This window comes from Haliotis rufescens, unplaced genomic scaffold, assembly GCF_023055435.1.
Source record: "Haliotis rufescens isolate VD_foot unplaced genomic scaffold, xgHalRufe1.0.p SCAF_104, whole genome shotgun sequence".
NCBI classification, from domain to species: Eukaryota; Metazoa; Mollusca; class Gastropoda; order Lepetellida; family Haliotidae; genus Haliotis; species Haliotis rufescens.
The window spans coordinates 614,155-636,881 of NW_025963785.1; the positions used below are offsets into that span (position 1 = coordinate 614,155).

Genomic DNA, 22,727 nt, shown 5'->3' on the forward strand with positions numbered 1-22,727 from the left:
TAGCAATCGATCTTTATAGTCTGTTCCCGAATTGCAATATTATTTTTTACCAGAAGACTTCTAATGCATATAAACGGATGCTGCCAAGCATAACTAAAGCATTTTCCAGCACAACTATCGATTTTGTCTGCAAATAACACAGGAGTGCTGACAAGTCTGAACGCCTCATACACTAGCTGGGTGCCAAGACTGTGGACAAATCCAAATTACTTTTCGCAATCACATCGCGAGAGAATTCTCATTTGAGCATTAATTGTTAATTAACCATGTGTCAACTCAGCTTTGAATTACGAGATACTCACTTGCCTTTTGCATACCATACAGACAATACAGACTAGAAATTCAGCAGACATGTTCTTACATTTTTTTGTGACAATGATTTTGGTTCCGACAAGTTAGGTAAAGAGGTTTTTAAAATTTTTTTTTTTTTTTGAATCATATGTAAATGGTATTGTCTGCCTGTAATCTGACCCCTGGCGCTTCAGTTGACGAGGGTGGATGGGGGTAGCGAACTTACGATAAATAGCTTTAGGGGGTAATTAGAGTAATTAATTTATCCCCACATTACTAAGGTGCTGCAAATGGTGACGGTTTATTGCTTTATTGTTTTATGGCCACGGTGGCATTTTGTTTATTCAAAGAAGGAGCCTGTATATAAGAAAGATCATATACACTACCGGTTTTAAGCAAGAAACGTAATGTGATATAAAATTAAAATTAATTTAAAATTTATGAGTTCGTGGCATGCAATCCTAGTGTACACCAACATATACATGATCTATTACATATAGATACGCACACACACACACACACACACACACACACACACACACACACACACACACACACACATGGCCTCTGAGAAAACACAAAATAAATCAAGGCAGAATTTGAATTTGTTTAACACATAATATAAAAACACAAAGATCTTTGTACAAAGCATATATAATTCCATACGGGATGAATTCTTAGTCAACAGAACACCAAGCAGTGTCACGTCAATTGATTAAGACAAGAATTATGAGCTTCTAAACAAATTCGTAATACATAACAAAACGCTTGTTGTCATTTGTGGGTCCCTGTGTGAAGAATACGTGTCGGATCTGATTGTAGGGCACAAAATTTATGTATTTTTTAAAATCCATATATGATGCATTGTGGGTATAACATTGTCTTATTCATCATGACATGTCGCTGTATTTTGATAACTATATACCACACAGTAGATATAGATAACATAGATGACGCATCGATGTGTGCACACATTCACGGCCAGTTTATACACTGTTTACACATGTATTAACATCTATTGATACCTTTGAACCTATAAAGGAATGCATGACTATATCTTGGTGCGTGATGTTTTCAACGTTGATATAGAGCCCATCGTTTATCTGTAATGGCGACATGTGTTTTACGTTCCATGGTGTTAATTAAAGTCATTACACACGTTGAAATGGATATAGACGAGGTGCAATGGTAGGATAAGCTTGGATGTCGTGGACCAACGCAGACATTTCTCATTGGGGTTAATGAATATTCCTCGGAATTGGTTGTGTGTGTTACAGCCAATGTGTAAATTGTCTGAGTCATTTTATCAATTGACCGATTTTACACATTGACTGTAACATATATTTACTTCCTGATACCCCTTTTTATTCTGATTTAAAGTTGGATCCTTTTGTATATAAATGCAGCCACCCAACAAGTCGTTTTATTTAATGTAATGTTAAACGAGCTACCCCCATTTTATTAATTATTCAGATTTAATAACTAATAAATATCACTATGTATGTAAATTATTCATTTCTTTAATAAACATTTCATTTCTTAAAATTAGTTGATATGTAAATATTCTGCATATATAACATGGCATGAACCAATGATTATTTATGTTTAATGTTCTAATATATTTGTCTTTTAATTATAAGTATGTATGTGTCTCGTATAGGCCTGTTGTGGCTATTCTCTCTTCTCTTCTGTATACACATAGCAAACTGGGCTTTATGTAGCCTGTCTCAGTCCCACATTCATAGTATGTTTACTTTTGATTTCATACAGGGTTAGTTGTTGATGATTAAAAACATAATGCTCTCGTCATTAATTTTTTAAAATGAACATCAAACTTGCTCCACTGGATATATACAGAAAGTATATGTTAATAGCTAAGGGCTTCCCTTCCGCTCAGCTCTCTGGGTAATGATACAGCCCTAAATAAAGCAAGTCTAGATTTTCCATTGTTTCTGAAACTCCATCTAACATGTGTTTCTTTCTAGTTTAAATGTAGTTGCTTGTTTCAATTTAGATATAGATATATATCCTCAGAGACGTTATAACGTTATTCTATAGACTTTAGGCAATTATGTATGGAAATACAAGGCTTATCACATACTGCCGATCTAGAGGAAGTAAAAACAACGCTGTACTTTACGTGGAATTTATCAATGCAATCATTTGTTTCATTGTCTAAAATAAAGTTCAATGTACAAATTCCGTGTTATTTATTTGTCACATTGTGATAACAACAATGGTAGTTTCATAATGATAAAGTCTACACAAATCTCGCTAAATTAAATCTAAATTTAAATTGATCAAAGGAAACGAAGTGATGAGAGGAAACACACATGGGACAAAGACATGAAAGTGATAGATGTGATCACCAGTTCCGGGTCTGTGTATGTGTGGATATGACACACAGACAGTGATGTAAGTCACACACATGCGCGTCTGGTGAGTGAAACAGGTGCAAGGTCGCCGAATCAGGTGACGTCATGGAGAGCTCGACAGGAAGTCACACACGTGTGATGTAGCTCTTTATCATTAGTATATGGCAATATATGATACATAGACTATGTATGTATTTAATTGCATTGCACAGCAACTTGCATAACACTGCATGGTGTCGTCTTGTAGCCCTCCAGCTCTTAATACATACCTTCTGTGGTTGCACCGCCACGTACATTGAGATATTTTTATGCCAAGTGAAGCTAGTTTGATGTTCATTTTAAAATATTACATTATAAATACGAGAGTGTTTTGCTTTATATATAATCAACAACTAACCTTTATGATATCAGCCTATTGTTGTAGCCCTGTATGAAGGCATGTCAGTCTACTGTAGTAGCCCTGTATGAAGGCATGTCAGTCTACTGTAGTATCCCTGTATGAAGACATGTCAGCCTACTGGTAGTAGCCCTGTATGAAGGCATGTCAGCCTACTGGTAGCAGCCCTGTATGAAGGCATGTCAGTCTTCTGTAGTAGCCCTGTATGAAGGCATGTCAGTCTACTGTAGCAGCCCTGTATGAAGGCATGTCAGCCTACCGTTGTAGCCCTGTATGAAGGCATGTCAGTCTACTGTAGTAGCCATGTATGAAGGCATGTCAGCCTACTGTGGTAGCCCTGTATGAAGGCATGTCAGCCTACTGTAGTAGCCCTGTAAGAAGGCATGCCACTCTACTGTAGTAGCCCTGTATGAAGACATGTCAGTCTACTGTGGTAGCCCTGTATGAAGGCAAGTCAGCCTACTGTAGTAGCCCTGTATGAAGGCATGTCAGTCTACTGTAGTAGCCCTGTATGAAGACATGTCAGCCTACTGTGGTAGCCCTGTATGAAGGCAAGTCAGCCTACTGTAGTAGCCCTGTATGAAGGCATGTCAGTCTACTGTAGTATCCCTGTATGAAGGCATGTCAGTCTACTGTAGTAGCCATGTATGAAGGCATGTCAGCCTACTGTAGTAGCCCTGTATGAAGGCATGTCAGCCTACTGTAGTAGCCATGTATTAAGGCATGTCAGTCTACTGTAGTAGCCATGTATGAAGGCATGTCAGCCTACTGTGGTAGCCCTGTATGAAGGCATGTCAGCCTACTGTAGTAGCCCTGTAAGAAGGCATGCCACTCTACTGTAGTAGCCCTGTATGAAGACATGTCAGTCTACTGTGGTAGCCCTGTATGAAGGCAAGTCAGCCTACTGTAGTAGCCCTGTATGAAGGCATGTCAGTCTACTGTAGTAGCCCTGTATGAAGACATGTCAGCCTACTGTGGTAGCCCTGTATGAAGGCAAGTCAGCCTACTGTAGTAGCCCTGTATGAAGGCATGTCAGTCTACTGTAGTATCCCTGTATGAAGGCATGTCAGTCTACTGTAGTAGCCATGTATGAAGGCATGTCAGCCTACTGTAGTAGCCCTGTATGAAGGCATGTCAGCCTACTGTAGTAGCCCTGTATGAAGGCATGTCAGTCTACTGTAGTGGACCTGTGTGAAGGCATGTCAGTCTACCGTTGTAGCCCTGTATGAAGGCATGTCAGCCTACTGTAGTAGCCCTGTATGAAGGCATGTCATTCTACGGCAGTAGTCCTGTATGAAGGCATGTCAGCCTACTGTAGCAGCCCTGTATGAAGGCATGTCAGCCTACTGTATAAGCCCTATATGAAGGCATGTCAGTCTACTGTAGTAGCCCTGTATGAAGGCATGTCAGCTTACTGTTGTAGCCCTGTGTGTACCTATATTAAATGTTTGTATTGAGACATACGTTTAATCAAGATGTTGTTTGCAGAAAAGGTAGCTGCATGCTGACGATTATATATATTTATTTTTAGGCCAGGTGTTACCTCAGGTTCTCAAGCCCTCTAGTTTGATCTGTATCTACATCAGCCTTGTTATCTTTTTAAAAAGAAATGGGTGGGGTGGGGGGGGGGTGGGGTATTGTTTTACGCCACACTCAGCAATATTCCAATTTTATGGCGGTCTGTAAAGAATCGAGTCTGGACAAGACAATCCAGTAAATGTTATCATGAGCATCCATTAACGTAACTGGGATACTCATCATCGCTAGAACCTTTTCGTTACATTCTATGACGTTGTTTAAAAAAAGGTAAGCGAATGAGTGTAGTTTAAAGCCGCTTGTAGCAATAGTCCAGCAATATCACGGCTGGGGCACCAGAAATTGGCTTCACACATTGTACGCATGTGGGGAATCGAGCCCGGGGCTTCCACGTGACGAGTCAATGCTTTAACCACTAAAGTACTTTAGACTACCCCTCCGCCCCTATGTACAAAAAAGACAGTCCCATGGTGAGGATTATAATTTTAGGCAACGTGTTATTTGAGGTCCACCAGCCGTTTTGTATGACTTGATGACTATCTCTAATAGGTCGGAATCTACATGACACCCCGTGGATGTCTGCCCGTGCTGACACCCTCACGTCATACACACACGTGTATAAGCCTAGGGCTAAATTTCTCTTTGATTTGTCACTCTTTGCAAGAAAAAAGGATGTATAAATATTTCAATAATGAAATTTTGGCATCCGCGACCAGAAAAAAACCCATTTCATGACATCTAGCATATTGCACTCGGGCAAAAAGGCTCGGGACCCCCCGTACCACAGCCCTGAAGGACGAGTCCGTTTTATAGCGCATGGTGTGGGACAGGCAATCCTGCACTGAAGGACGAGGCGCTTGCGGAGTGTCAGACCCATCAATGAGCGTTTAGTTAAGAGTACGGGTAAGTCTCACAGACTGTAGCGTCCCCGGGCCTAGATCGATCTCAGAAGAGTGATTTATAGAGCTGATTACCTCTTTTGTATTCCGTATTGATTAACACTTGTCGTAATTAGATCAATTTTGTTTACATTGATAGTCCAGTCATAACCATACAGCTACGAGTGTCCAAGGCAAACGGGACAGTCAACAGGTCTCAGACGTTAAGTCTAACTTTTGTTTGTTGTTTAACGCCGCACAGCAATATTTCAGCTGTATGACGGCTGAATGGCCCAGATAATCCAGTGATTGGCATCATGAGCACCAATCTACCCAAATGGGATACCTGTCACTGCTAAAATATTTCCGTAACATTCTACGAACAATGTCTATGGACGGATCTGCGTGCATGAGTTGGGTTTACGCCGCTTTTAACAGCATTGCAGGTATATCACGGCGTATCAGCTTAATGTGGGAGGAAAGCCCGAAGTGATGCAGGTCTCAGACGTTCTGGCGTGCCCAAGGGACGTAACTGTGCACAGCAAATAACGGCGCCTCGGACGACAACTACTAGTTGTGAGAAGTAGCCGTGTTTGTGTCATGGTATTCAACGCGTCATACCGGGGGCACGGCGGGACACACTGTGATGAATGGGGTGTTCAATGTACGTAGTATAGAGCATATCCGGCAGTCAGAGGGGAAGTCCTGACTCTTAACATTGCTATATAATTGACTAAGTCACACTGCCGGCAAGGGAAAACGGGGGCGAGGAGACTTCATCGTTTCCCGAACAAAGTATTGATCAGTGTATAGAGCTTGTTGTACAGGAAGTACGACACCTGCAGCGTGCACATATATTGCCATATAAGGACAATAAAGTGCACACCTTGTAGTATGCATTATTACAAATCCATTGTGCTCAGGTTTTAGCCTATAGTCATCCACTCCTACCCTCTTCAATGCACACTTTGGTTTTGAAGAAACCTATAGTTATATACATTTCCAAGTTTTATAGGGTTTTGCAGTTCATTTGCACCCACCTTAAAAACTATATTATTGACTAGTGATCACAAAGTACACCACTCCTTTGACACAAAAGTTGATTCCGCGCATGCGTCTCCAAAAAGCATGTCATCACACACTCCGCATTCAGACAGGACATATAATTTATGTGACCTATTTAAAGTGCATTCGAGTTCTTAAGATGCTTTATTATAGCACGCAATTCAGACGACGCTTCGTCGATACTGCCTGCTTATAGTGATCGGTCACCGACCTATTATGCAGGATTTTGTATATGGAATGTTCCCGACTCGGCGCTAGAAGTGTGGCCGTAAATACAATGTTCTGAGATTAAGTTTGTGAGTCATATAGTTCTTCTGTCCTATAACAGCATTATATTGTTGTAGGTGACACCCAGGCTCTTGTTTATGCCCCAACCCCGGACAAAGACACTCGTGAAAACGCATCCCTCAGGCTGAAAAGCTGGGAAGAGTTTTATTACAACTGATGAAAAACACGAGAGAAATTAAAACTGTGTCGCTGAAGACATGAGGGTTAAAATGGGCTTCCTTGCCATGCGTTTTGAATCATAGCTAATTCAGTGAATCGCCAAGAAGCTGAAAATTGTCCACTTCGACTATATCGGTGTAATTCAGGATATTTATATTCTTAGTGAGTGATATTGGTTTTTCGCTGCTTTAAGCAATATTCCAGCAATATCACGGAGGTAGACACCAGAAACGGGCGTCACACATTGTACCCAGGTCGGGAATCGAACCCGGGTCTGCGGCGTGACGAGCGAACGCTTTGCCACTAGGCTACCCGGCCGCCCTGATATTTTGAACCCTTACCTTTTAAAGTGCATGATCCACCCAATTTATAATGTGCTCAACTCTCGGAAATTAAATTACAAAATAAATTATAAAAAGACTCAATCGCATTCAAACCAGATCTTTTTTTCCGTCAAGCATATGGCTGTATCGTAACGGAGTAAAATGTCTAATAATAATGAGATCGAAAACTATATTTTTTGGATTGTGTGTGGTTGATTGGTTGGTTTGTTTGTTGTTTAACGCCGCACTCAGCAATATATCCCAGCTATATGACGGCGGTCTGTCAAATAATCGAGTCTGGACCAGACAATCCAGTGATTAATATCATGAGCATCGGCCACGCAATTGGGGTCGATGACATGCATCAACCAAGTCAGCGAGACTGACCACCCGATCCCGTTAGTCGCCTTTTACGACAAGCATAGTCACCTTTTACGGCAAGCATGGGTTGCTGAAGACCTATTCTACCCCGGAATCTTCACGGGTCGTGTGTGGATGAGTGAGTTGGGGTCAAAGAGGTTTACCATGTTGGTGACAACACGGGTATGTTGATGACCATGGATCACAAAGGCGGCGAATCTGGGATTCGAACTCACGATCCTTTCGCAACAAAGAGACACAACTCTGCACATCAAAATGTCGCTATTTAACCAGTTTAACAAATAAAATTTGTATTTACAGTCACCGTGGCCTTCATAAATCGCACAAACAACTAACAACAAATAATCCCGTACTTATATTACGGCTGCCGGAGTACTCTACAATTGCCCGAGTATACTTGAATCGCTACTGGTTGCCTCAAGTGACCGCTCACGTACAGCCCCGATAAGTTACTTCCCCTTGTTAAGCTCTATCTCCGGTTACAATTTCCCGATAAATTCCAAGATATAAATATAGAAATCTGACTGGGTTTCAGGCAATAATGTACGGCAGTAGTTTCGCCTGTTGTCATTCTGTTTTATCACAAGATGAGGAAGTTGATGGTGAGGGGCACTCCTTGCAGCTAACTTTACATGCACGCCATTGTCTTTTCTCATAACACAGGCCAGTTTCTATTTATAATATGTCGGCTTGACATTCACGTTGTCGGCTTGAGGTTCACGTTTTCGGCTTGAGGTTCACGTTTTCGGCTTGAGGTTCACGTTTACGGCTTGACATTCACGTAACGGGACTATCAAACAGGTAGCACTGTGAAAACGGCATAAGCCCGGACTAGCACAAAAACAAACGCACACACACACACATGTACGCCCCCCCCCAACCACACACACACACACACACACACACACACACACACACACACACATACACACAAGTAAGTTATATGTTGAACGCGACGCTACCCCTCAGCCACTAGGTCATGCATGTACCACGATGATACGTCATACCTGTTTCAGCCCTATACTGCTGGCAGAGAAACCCCCCTTGTCAAATACCAGGTAGATCTCATTTGTCATCTCGTGATGTGAGGGCAGGGATTTACGTCACAACAGCAAAACTACAGCTGCCTGCGGCGATTCATCTTGTGAATTTTGCCAAAAAAATGTCATATCCCTTACGCGCATATTTCATACTCAAGACCTGTGGGAAAAAATGTAATCCCCATCTTAAAATGACCCCGCTATCATAGTCTAATCTGAGCGGAGAGTGGAGAATAAGCCGCTTATCCTGCCCTTCATTATGGCGGGAAGGATGACACAATGCGCCGACAAGAGAGTAAGTGAGTATGATTTTACGCCGCTTTTAGCAATATTCCAGCAATATCACGGTGGGGGACACCAGTGGGCTTCACACATTGTACCCATGTCGGGAATCGAACCCGGGTCTTCGGCGTGACGAGCGAACGCTTTAACCACTAGGCTACCCGACCGCCCCCACGCACCACCCCCCGGACAAAAGAACGTGTATGGCATATAAAACAGGGCACTCTGACAAGTATGCATACACATAATTATAGGTATTGATATTGTGTTGTGTGTTGTAAAATACTTTTTAAATGAATTGAAATTGATTTTAAGAGATATTACCTGTCAGGAATGTCAAGCAGCGATAAAGTGTAAGCTCGAGATATGAAAATTATTTTTTATAAAAAAAAATCTGAAACCAGAACATTACTTACTTAATAAAAAAAATCCCTGTTCAACACAGGATATTAAGCTCAATTGAGAGCTGGTTGGACGGGCCAACAAACAGATATTGGTCGATGGCTATACATGTTCGCAAAGAATACACGCACATCTGCATGCACATTTTGTAATTTAAATTTGATTAAAAATTAATGTTATGTCATATTAAAATGTCCATTATATAATGAAATGAGAAAAGTTTATATACCAAAGAGATATATTGCAAAGTGTACATTCAATTCATTTCGTATTTTACTGTGTGAAAGCCCAACCTCCGTTGCAGTTAATCTAATGAAGTTCTGTAAACTAGCATTATATTTAGAAAATCACTTCTTTAACAATGCCATTCCAACGTTTTAATGATATGTACCTCCGTTGCCTATTGCCAATTGTAAAGTTGTGTACCCTTGTAGGTGGGACAATGCCCTTGAATACAGTAAACAGAATTGACATTGTAAGTCACGTTAATATATATTTTGATATTGGTATATACTTTCTATTAGTAGTGTGAATAGAAGCAATCCAGTTGTCTGGATGTAACGATTCACTGAACACGAAAAATGTAATGAACTGTAAAGATTCTCATGTCGGTATGTATGTACAATCGTTAATTTATGACTACACGCGTGTTTTTGTTGAGTCTCTCTATATTCCTTTCCTTCAGAGTGAGAGGATATAACGCCACGAGGCCAATCTCCAGTCGAATTCAAGTTCTAGATATCACAGATATTCTACTATGGTAAATACTTGATAAATAATTACCTACCATAGCGTCTTTCGTATCCCGGTTGGAATGGCGCGGGATGGCACAGCCGTACAGTCAAATACTAGTAACTCTCACGAATGAGAGGAATTCTGTGTTAAGTTAGTGGTAGTGTTGATGGAGATAATGACGTCACTTCCGAAATGATTGTGCCCAGGGTAATCGTAATAGAATGGATATATTATACCCTGGATCCTCGAGAATGGATTGTTTCTCGAATGGCTTGAATCAAATTTGATAGGACTGCCAACTGACCAAGCTACCCAAGAAGTAGAATATATGGCGGCCTCGCCATCTAGCTATAGGACCTATCGTGTAAAGTTTCATCGCATGAATCACCGAGACAGTTAGTTTATTCGCATAGTGTCGCTCACACCTGGGTTGGTATTTTGATACGCACCTGACATGTCAACCTTTTCAAATCATGGCGGTCATCAAGAACGTATATGTATGGAGAGGATATCAAATCAAAACATACAATGAACATATTTGTTTCATTTCACTTGCTACAATGCATGTCCTCCAAATGTCGAATTTCAAACCTATCCCATTAACGAGAACGACGCATTATCTATCTACTTTGTCGTTGTGTGTTTTCATGAACAGGTCTGTTGTCAACACTTGAATGACGAATAATTATCTCCGGTTACTACACCCACTGCAGTTACGTCCCCTTCATATTGACAAGGGGCTTCACGAGGTGGTCATTTTCTAACGTGACGCACACAAGTCCATTACAAATGATTGAAGCGGTCAAGAACACGAATTGCTATTAACGATGGTCACTGCGCTCAGCGAAGCAGAAGCTATTTAGACGATACCTAATGATCCGGGATTATGCCCCCTGACGCTGGCAGGTGTGGTTATGACCTTATAAGGTTAGGTGGATAACGTTAGGCGTTACTGTTGTCCAAATTAATTGGAAAGCTGTGGAGAAGACAATGCGGTATTACAACAACCCGGATACTTGAAAGGAATGCCAGTTTAAATTTCGTATCCGCGGAAATATAAATGACGCTAAAACTACCTGTTCAGCCACAGTACCACGGACCTAAATAGCATGTAAGTTCGTGACCGCATACAATCTAGAGGAGATGCGTACGGTTGTTGGGAGCGTTAACTATTTAGGACTGTGCAAAGGAATTCATATGGTAATAGACATGAAGAAACGGTTGACATACATTTATCCTGCTGATTAATCGATGCAAGTACCGTGTAACGCAAGTACACGAACATCGATTATATCATTCAGCTATTAATGCCCCCACACCGTGAACACCAACGAATCAGCAACTGGCGCTAAACGTCGACTACAGCAGTAGAATTGTATAACAAAATCAATGCAACGTCAAAAACTTTAAAACGGCGGATAATTTTTCTTAGTGTTATTCAGTCAAGCATGCAATGCGGACATGAGTTATGTCTTGTCGGGCGCACCTTCCCGGCGCCAGCTGCAGAGTGCAAGTAATGTGTGCTGCACTGGGGCGTCAGGGACATCTCAGCCTGCTGTTGGTGTAGATGTTGAGTGGAGAGTGATGCTCTCTGGGCGTTTGTTTCTACCACGTATTGCAGACAACGCCGGGCGTGTTCCCTCCTGTTTTGATTGTGTACAAAACACCATAATATCTGTTTGTCTGCTGTATGTCATGCCCTTATAAGTCACCGTGACTCATACACATGCGCTGCGGTTAAAACTGATCTGAACTTGGGCATCTAAAACCTGTTACATCACGTTACAGAAGCTTTTATTGTGCTATGCCAATTGTAAGCTGTGAAATCAAATATGAGAAAAAAGTGATATGAAATCTATCCTATATATTATTCAAAGGTACACATTATATAGGCTCCTTGTTTCAATATAGAACTCTTGGGTGTTGCCTGTTCATGTAAGCATACAAAACACGCCGCCTAAAGGGCCCGGATTTTATTCCCTGATTGTTCCCGGACGCTATTGACCGGGCACCCCGCTGTGATCTGGCCGGGTTGGTTTTGAATTATTGATAGCAACAACATCAGACAGCACTATAGCGTCAGGTGAGACCAGCTGTTGTCTTACCTGGGCTAACGTAATAAGTCACAACAGTGCAACTCCGGTGGTGCATGGGGGTCTTTGAAAAACACTCAGACGTTCAAACACAGAAACTATTTACACGTGTTAGGGTTGAAACGGGTAGGAAAATAAATACTCGAGTACTCGAAGGTCATCATTCAAGAGTACTCTTATTGGAGGCCGCCAGATTGCGAGGTCGCCGAGCGAGGACACATCTTGCGGGGTTCATATAGGGAGGTTTACATTTAATATAGGAACTTCCAAGAACGCAATTTCAGGGGGAGAAAAACTAACATCTGAACTGAGGGAAGAAAGTAAGTTTAATCCGAAGTCTAAATAATACAAACTTTACAATTTACTTCAATAGATTTCTTATAGCATAAACTAGTTTTCACAAACTGATCTCTGCCGACATAAAAGTATACACATATGTAGCAACAAGGGTGGATTACTTTAAAAAATATTCTACGATATGTTCACGGAACGCAGTTGAGATAATACCCCGGCATATTTACGGCTTATTTTGCATTATTAAATTGGATTGTAGTTACTTTTTACAAATTCAAATTCATATTCCCCGTATTTTCAAACACGTTTCGACCATTGAACATGTATGATGCCATATTTAATTATACATACATAGTTATAATAATATAATATAATATAGTTAATATAGTTGTTTTAAGGACGTTATTACTGGTATTAAGTTGAATAATGAGAGCATGTGCCTTTGTTATCGCCAATCGTGTGTAGTTTGTAAAATGGTGCCTTGATCGTGGAGTTGAGCATGTTGAGGAGAGTCTATTGTTTTGTATACGTCGATGTAGAACTAACGATCAGCTTTAGAATGCTTCATCTTGAGATGGTTTCTCATCGTTGAAGTGGTGCTGGCTTTAAAAGACAACGGTATGCCACAATGTGAACATACAGCTTTTAACTTGTCCTCAAAGACATCAAAATATAACCATACGTTGTTGGTTTGTTTATTGTTTAACGCCGCAGTCAGCAATATTCAAGCTATATGACGGCGGTCTGTAAATAATCGAGTCTGGACCAGACCATCCAGTGATTGATATCATGAGCATCGATCCACGCAATTGGGATCGATGGCATGCATTAACCAAGTCAGCGAGCCTGACCACCCGATCCCGTTAGTCGCCACTCACGACAAGCACAGTCGCCTTTTATGGCAAGCATGGGTTGCTGAAGACCTATTTACCCCAGATGTTCACGGGTCTTCCACCATACGTTGGATCTGTTTTCATCCGACATACCTCGCGGCGCCATGTGTGTAACGGCGCCAGACGCACGTGAGACATATAATATGCAGTCACATATACAGTACCATTATGGTTGTTTGTTGTTTAACGCCGCACTCAGCAATATTCCAGCTATTTGACGTCGGTCTGTAAATTATCGAGTCTGGACCATATAATCTAGTGATTGATATCATGAGCATCGATCTATGCAGTTGGACTATGATGACATGCATCAACCACCCGATCCTGTCAGTCGCCTCTTACGACAAGGATGTGTTTCTGAAGACCAGTTCTAACTCGGATCATCTCGGGGACACAGTATAATGAACAAGGCACGACTGCGTATATGTATCTACTTGCTCTGCACTCTGACACCCACGCCTATCCCCACGGGATTCAACGGCAGAACAAATCACCTGTACAAAGTTCCTGTCCCCACGGGATTCAACGGCAGAACAAATCACCTGTACAAAGTTCCTGTACCCACTGGGATTCGAGGACAATGTATTCAAGTAGATCCCCGGGACATTTGTTTTCTGCGGGATTTCGAGGAACAACACTTCACTACAGTACTCATTTTGTATCCATGAATATTCCATGATGATACACCGGTAGACCACAAGGAGCCCTAGAAACGAGATGTCCCCATGCTCGTCCCCCATTGGGATTAAGGTCAGGTGAGTCCCCAGTACCCAGTGTTGTGCCCAAGGTGGATCCAAGGGCAAACACATGTCGACATGGAGATTCCAGGAAAATTCGCCCTTAGTACTTGTGGAAATTCAAGCGGGAATTCCAGGGCAATCACGTACTCCCTGTATCACGTACTCTTGCTCGCTAAAGGTCAAGGCAGAAAAGGCCTCAGGTTATTTACCCTTATCTACTTGATGGGTGGTCACTATCCATGCTGAATGTAGACGCTACTTGCTGGGTGGTCACTATCCATGCTGAATGTGGACGCTTTTGCTGGATGGTCACTATCCATGCCGAATGTGGATGCTACTTGCTGGGTGGTCACTATCCATGCTGAATGTGGACGCTACTTTCTGGGTGGTCACTATCCATGCTGAATGTGGATGCTACTTGATGGGTGGTCACTATCTATGCTGAATGTGGATGCTACCTGCTGGGTGGTCACTATCCATGCTGAATGTAGACGCTACTTGATGGGTGGTCGCCAAACGTGCTGAATGTGGACGCTACTTTCTGGGTGGTCACTATCCATGCTGAATGTAGACGCTACTTGATGGGTGGTCGATATCCATGCTGAATGTGGATGCTACTTGCTGGGTGGTCACTATCCATGCTGAATGTGGATGCTTCTTGATAGGTGGTCACTATCCATGCTGAATGTGGACGCTACTTTCTGGGTGGTCACTATCCATGCTGAATGTGGATGCTACTTGCTGGGTGGTCACTATCCATGCTGAATGTGGATACTTGCTGGGTGGTCGATTTTAATGCTGAATACGGACGCTACTTGATGGGTGGTCACTATCCATGCTGAATGTGGATGCTACTTGCTGGGTGGTCACTATCTATGCTGAATGTGGATACTTGCTGGGTGGTCGATTTTAATGCTGAAGGTGGACGCTACTTGCTGGGTGGTCACTATCCATGCTGAATGTGGATTCTACTTGCTGGCTCGGCCCCACTTAAAGATACCAGTCTGTGCAGATTTAATGTCATCATTAGCCGATATTTTATTATTATTACTCACACATCTGGTTTGTCTGGTCCATTCTCGATCACGTATGGAATCAGTCGCAGTTTTTTAGTTAAACATGTTTCAATAAACTACCCCGTATGGTTTCTGGGCTAGATCTAGTCGCCATGGTCGCAACCCATCTTTGTCCAAGTCTGCAAGTGAATGGATCTGGTAGTCATGCTCCTTGATTTAGATCATTGCGTGTCATCATACCCGAAGACGTTGGACGTTGCTCAGTATATCAACCACTTGGTTGTCTGGTCACATAAGATTTTTACAGCCGTATAATTAAACTCACCGATAAATGACGCTAATAAAATGTCATCTAATAATCAAGATATCCGATTTCAGATCATAATACCTTATCAGATCTGTGTCTGGAGGTAATTCCTGTTTCAGAAGGCAAACAGCGAGAGAAAGTCCTTGGTAAATAGTCAAATACACCAGGGAAATTTACCCTGAAAAGGACAAGCATCTTGAAGGACAATGTCAATTAAATACACCCACAGACGAAATAAAGTTACCACAATATCACGAGGGTCTTGAAAGTAATCATTTATGTAACTGAAGTCCGTGTTTGTGACACACACAGAGGCAACTCAAGAATCACCAGCGCAGGGTCCATGGGAGACCTTCACCTGATGCAGTTGCAATTACTTTAGGGCGAGACGATTCGAGGCGCCTCTGATTAAACATGCCCAATCATCTTAGTGGTCTTCGATCCTGTTGCCGGTCACTGAAGACACCTCATCTGTACCCGGGGGTCATCACTGCTGATGCCTCCCCCCCCCCCCCCCCCCCCCCCCCCCCTCTCTCCCCACTCAAGAATCATGTGGTGTGTGGACCTTCATCTGAACTGCCTGATCACCGACACGCGGCGGTGTGAAGCGATCTAACCTTCAGGTTATGTGAACACCCACCCACCTGTGCCTGGCAGTGCATTTGGCGTCGAGCCCTTCACCTTCTAATCCCTGTGAGATAACTCAGTAGTAGTACCGCCTCCGTGGTCTTGTGGTAGAGCGTCCGCCCGGAGAGCGGAAGGTCCAGGGTTCGATCCCGGGCCGCGTCATACAAAAAGACGTTAAAAGATTGTACTTGTTGTTACCCTGTCTGGCGCTCGGCATTAAGGGGCTAAAACAAGGACTGGTCGGCTCGGAGTCAGTATACTGTGTCTGAGTGGGGTATTCATGTTAAACTGCGGCATGGTTTCTCAGTGAGCTAGCACTATAAATCGGCATCAGTCCGGACTAGTACAAGCAGCCACACACACACATACACGTGCATGCTCGTCGCTATATAAGTGCAATAATCTTGGACGCGACGTTAAACCCAATTTCACCTCACCTCACCTCACCTAACTCAGTAGTACCACCAACTTTACGCCAACATCACGCCTCCCAGATATACGCTGTGTATGGTGTAACAGGAGCTTATGTTACGTACATAATACCTCGGGTATGAAAGGAGTAGTAATACTGCATGATTTCACCGCATAGATCCTCCCGCGTATAGTTCGGCGAACGTGTTTTGAGAAAGGATATATGTATGGTTTTTATAGATTAGTAATTAGGGACTGGGACAGAGTCGTGGTCAACCGTTGCATCTTGTGACAGTATTTCACACATCTTTCCCAGGTAACATCTCTTACACATGTCATGAATTGCTTTGAGGTAAATCGCTTAGGGTGAACGCCATTTTGAAAATATTTTAAAAAAGCTACCTCTCCTCGTTTCGGCCTGAAGCTGAAGAAGAGTGATGCAGGTCGTAGATGTTTACCACTTTGGCGAAACCTACCAGCTACGCGATGGCGCTGACAAGGATGGAGCGAATTTTTATTCGAATCAACGATCGGCAGATCCTGATACGGCTAAGGGATGCAATCTCCAACCGTACCCCCTGATGTGCTTTATAACACACCGGTGAGTCCACCTTGACGACTTGAGACGCCCCACGCTTCCAGTTCCGCCTCATGCTGCACATGTGGAATCTTGTCCTTCTCCAACAAATATATCTTAGCGCTACGTTTTAAGGCATAACAGCTGAATTTGTAACGTGTTTGTCTATTGTTTAAGCCGCAATATTCCAGCTATGTAACTGCGGCCTGTAAATCGAGTCTGGACCAGGTAATCCAGTGATTGATATATTGAGCAACGTCTCACGTCGTTGGAGCACGATGATACGCTATCAACCATGTCACCGAGGCTGACAACCCGGTCCATTAGTCGCCCAATTCAAGTATGACGTTGGTGACGTTACCAAGCAGTAGTCGAGTCGAGACAGCACCGTGAATCTGTCTAGGTGATGTGTGGCTTCAGAAGATGGCGTATATATTGACAGTGTTCCCGATATGGTGGTACCATTATCTGCAAATCTTCAAGTAGAGAGGTGTCCTATAGAAGTAAAGGGGATTTTGTAGGAGGTGCCGATATACATGGTGTATACACGTGTACTGAGAGGTCTCTGTGACGGGTGAGCTAGGTGCCGATATACAAGGTGTATACACGTGTGCTGAGAGGTCTCTGTGACGGGTGAGCTAGGTGCCGATATACAAGGTGTATACACGTGTGCTGAGAGGTCTCTGTGACGGGTGAGCTAGGTGCCGATATACAAGGTGTATACACGTGTGCTGAGAGGTCTCTGTGACGGGTGAGCTAGGTGCCGATATACAAGGTGTATACACGTGTGCTGAGAGGTCTCTGTGACGGGTGAGCTAGGTGCCGATATACAAGGTGTATACACGTGTGCTGAGAGGTCTCTGTGACGGGTGAGCTAGGTGCCGATATACAAGGTGTATACACGTGGGCTGAGAGGTCTCTGTGACGGGTGAGCTAGGTGCCGATATACAAGGTGTATACACGTGGGCTGAGAGGTCTCTGTGACGGGTGAGCTAGGTGCCGATATACAAGGTGTATACACGTGTGCTGAGAGGTCTCTGTGACGGGTGAGCTAGGTGCCGATATACAAGGTGTATACACGTGTGCTGAGAGGTCTCTGTGACGGGTGAGCTAGGTGCCGATATACAAGGTGTATACACGTGTGCTGAGAGGTCTCTGTGCTCGGTGAGGGAGGTGCCGATATGTATAGGATAAAGCAGGACTCCGAGGTTATGCTTGGGGATGTAAAACCCGAGGCGACAGGGGAGAGGAAATGTAAGACCGAGGGTGAAGTTTTTACATCCCCAAGCATAACCGAGGAGGAGTGTTTTATCTAGTTTAGAAACCGTGGGGAAACTCGGTTTTTTTGCAATAAAATGCCAAAACTTGCTTTATATTGTCCTGAAAAATTCGAGTGTATGAGAACTACGTTTTGATTCGCTGTACTGACGTAAGTTATAGAAAGTTGATCAGATCATGCATGTGCCGATTATCACGTACTGCACGTGCAGATTGCTGGTACTTTGGAGAGGTTTTACAATTGTCATGTCACGTGACTAGGACGTAACCAAACGTATCCTAGCTGACGGGATTATCACGTACTGCACGTGCAGATTGCCGATACTTGTGAGAGGTTTTACAATTGTCATGTCACGTGACCAGCTTCTCTTTAAACGTGTGCATTCCCACAGTAACCACACACTTTTACCGTGAACACGATGAGCGACGAGGACATCTTTCTAACCCATGTTCAGAAAATGGACGCTTTCTACTACTCACCATTAGCGAAACCCAAGGCAGACAGATGGTTCAGCAATTTCCCGATAGGACACAACACGCTTCAAGGCATAATAAAGCGACTGTGTCGGAATGCAGGAATCGAGGGAAAGCGAACATATCACTCTCTCAGGGCAACATCCGCCACCAGACTATACAGAGCCAACGTTGATGGGCAACTTATTTGCGAGCAGACAGGTGAAGCAACATTTTACGGATTGAAGTTTTAAAAATATTGTTATTTCCAAATTGGTGGCGAGGATAACATATAAATTATTTGTGGGCAACTATTTTGGAGTAGTGTTATTATTTGAAAGGTACAATTGATAGCGTATATGTTTCAGGCCATCGAAGCGAAATTGTGCGCACTTATAAACGGACATCCGAAGATCAGAAACTGCTGGTGTCGGACATCATCTATGGTGGGGGAAAGCAGAAAAAGTCTGTTACTGCCACTGCCACGAGACCATCTCCAGATGATGCTACTGCTATTCCGTCATCTGCAGCACCGCCACCAGCCGATTCCAGTGAAATTGTCTCTGATTACGACTTGCGAGAGAAAACCAAAACAGACGCTTCGCGGAACATTTGTGTCACATTCAACTTCAGCTGAACTGGTTCATGGTTTATGGCATCTCAGAATAAATGTTGAAACATGTGTGTGTTGATTTATCTTAAAGAACTTATCCGCTACCCCACGCCTGGTTTGCGCCATGGGTCGGGTTAATAAATCTGTTGGTAAAACCTCAAGTGAGGGACAGGTCAATAAATCTGTTGGTAAAACCTCAAGTGAGGGACAGGTCAATAAATCTGTTGGTAAAACCTCAAGTGAGGGACAGGTCAATAAATCTGTTGGTAAAACCTCAAGTGAGGGACAGGTCAATAAATCTGTTGGTAAAACCTCAAGTGAGGGACAGGTCAATGAATCTCTTGGTAAAACCTCAAGTGAGGGACAGGTCAATAAATCTGTTGGTAAAACCTCAAGTGAGGGACAGGTCAATAAATCTGTTGGTAAAACCTCAAGTGAGGGACAGGTCAATAAATCTGTTGGTAAAACCTCAAGTGAGGGACAGGTCAATAAATCTGTTGGTAAAACCTCAAGTGAGGGACAGGTCAATAAATCTGTTGGTAAAACCTCAAGTGAGGGACAGGTCAATGAATCTGTTGGTAAAACCTCAAGTGAGGGACAGGTCAATGAATCTCTTGGTAAAACCTCAAGTGAGGGACAGGTCAATAAATCTGTTGGTAAAACCTCAAGTGAGGGACAGGTCAATGAATCTCTTGGTAAAACCTCAAGTGAGGGACAGGTCAATGAATCTCTTGGTAAAACCCCTCCAGTGACTGGCAGGTCAATAAACAACGTGAACAACTCTACCAGAAAGGGACAAGTTAATAAATCTTCAGTATGGACCTCCCTCTGATCAGCAAGTATACTTGTTGGATAATCAGTAGTGAGCGATACGTGCAGACTTGCGGTCATTCCACGATAGCAATGCACCAACGAAACAATAGACATAATTTACCCTAGGTTTCTAAACCAGGCGTATACACGTGTGCTGAGAGGTCTCTGTGCTCGGTGAGGGAGTTGCCGATATACAAGGTGATACACATGTCCTGAGGTTTTATGTGCTCGGTGAAGAGGTGCCGACATACAAGGCGTATACACGTGTGCTGAGAGGTATCTGTGCTGGGTGAGGAGGTACCGACATACAAGGTGTATACACGTGTGCTGAGAGGTCTCTGTGCTGGGTGAGGGAGGTGCCGATATACAAGGTGATACACGTGTGCTGAGAGGTTTCTGTGCTGGGTGAGGAGGTGCCGATATACAAGGTGTATACACGTGTGCTGAGAGGTTTCTGTGCTGGGTGAGGGAGGTGCCGATATACAAGGTGATACACGTGTGCTGAGAGGTCTCTGTGCTCGGTAAGGAGGAACCGATATACAAGGTGATACACGTGTGCTGAGAGGTCTCTGTGCTCGGTCAGGAGGTGCCGATATACAAGGTGATACACGTGTGCTGAGAGGTCTCTGTGCTCGGTCAGGAGGTGCCGATATACAAGGTGATACACATGTCCTGAGGTTTTATGTGCTCGGTGAAGAGGTGCCGACATACAAGGCGTATACACGTGTGCTGAGAGGTTTCTGTGCTGGGTGAGGAGGTGCCGATATACAAGGTGTATACACGTGTGCTGAGAGGTCTCTGTGCTCGGTAAGGAGGAACCGATATACAAGGTGATACACGTGTGCTGAGAGGTTTCTGTGCTCGGTGAGGAGGTACTGATGTACAAGGTGATACACGTGTGCTGAGAGGTTTCTGTGCTGGGTGAGGAGGTGCCGATATACAAGGTGTATACACGTGTGCTGAGAGGTCTCTGTGCTCGGTGAGCGAGGTACTGATATACAAGGCGTATACACATGAGTGTGTTGGTTTGGGATACCGTTAGGATACACATAAGCAGGGACCATATATCGGTATATGGTCTCTGACATAAGATACACATGATACACCTAATCAGGCTGACATGTCCTCTCGCCAATAGGCCACATCTTTTTCGATAAGTATCATAGGGTTTCGGAAGTGGATATGAATTGCTATTATGTAACATACCCCTAACGAAAATCAAACAGGTTTTTCTCAGGGATGCAGACTTTAATTATCAATGTAAATGATAACACAGTTCACGAAGCTTCACCATCAAACTGACCGTAATGGTAAAATAAATGGAAAATATTTTTTATAATCAATATTCAAGTCAATACTCTGCCACCAACGATGGGCACAGCCCGTCGCCTAAAACAGGCAAAACAGGCTGTCGGGGGTCATTATTACCCTCTTGTCATCACATAAACACTATTGGCTTTGTGTCTTAATGTTTTTAATGTTTTTCACTTCGTTATCGGGCGATCTTTGTTGTCAGAGACATCTGCAGTTTGTGACTCGTGGCAGAAACACAGAGGCTGTATTGAACCGGTGTTGCTTTTTTCAATTATGGATACAACGACAAAGGCTGGGTTCATATTAGACGAAGCAATATAATCAGAAAACGTATCAGCTTTGTTCATGTGTCAGTTAAGCTACTAATCTACCGGCTACACACAGCTCAAATGACACAAACAGGACATAGCTAGTCGATGGTGATGAAGATGAAACGGGTATCTGTTTCGGACTTCGGACAGTTCTGTTTTGGACTTTTAGTTTACAGTGTTTCAGTGACTGTTTTCAGCCCAGTTACGTTTGTAATTTCATGGTCAAATCCCATGGCCGGATACAGCTTTTTTTAAAAGGGGGGTGCACAATTAAGATCTATTTATTGTCTTTGGTGGTAATTTATACAGGAATAAAGTTTTTTTTCGAAATAAAAAGGGGGGTGGGGGGAGGGGGGGGGTGATTCGGGTGCGTCCGGATTTATGCCGTTTTTTATAGAGCTAACTAGCTTACTCAGATACCATGCCGCAGTATTAACACCCCACTCAGACACAGTATACTGACTCCGAGCCGATCAGTTCTTGTTTTAGCCCCCTAAAGCCGAGCGTCAGGTGGGGGGTAACAACAAGTACCATCTACTAACGTCATTATGACGCGGCAGGAGATCGAACACTGACCTTCCGCTCTCCGGGCAGACGCGCCATCCACAAGACCACTGACGCGGTCCCGAATAAAGAAAAAAACCTACATTATACATGTCTACTTTTCAGGCTATTCAGCTGCCTATATTGCAATAGTATCTCACTAGTATTTTAACTAAGGCGATAGTAAAAATGACCTCGATGATCTGAGACCGATCCGATATAGCTGGATTATGGTTGACTCTTGCGTAAATAGAATTCACTCACCGAGTACTGCCCCCTTTCACTACGACCA

At 43.2% G+C, this 22,727-nt stretch overlaps 2 protein-coding genes across 2 annotated transcripts in view; one reads left to right on the forward strand and one right to left on the reverse strand.

The window, feature by feature from the left end:
* LOC124131608 (neuroglian-like) overlaps window positions 1–22,727 on the reverse strand; it is a 66,721-nt gene that overhangs the window by 43,220 nt on the left and 774 nt on the right. The window lies entirely within an intron of this gene.
* LOC124131609 lies at window positions 18,446–19,523 on the forward strand. The gene is made up of 2 exons (XM_046494986.2): window positions 18,446–19,063; window positions 19,210–19,523. Exons 1-2 carry the CDS (start codon window positions 18,808–18,810, stop codon window positions 19,476–19,478), a joined length of 525 nt encoding a protein of 174 aa, XP_046350942.1. The 5' UTR covers window positions 18,446–18,807; the 3' UTR covers window positions 19,479–19,523.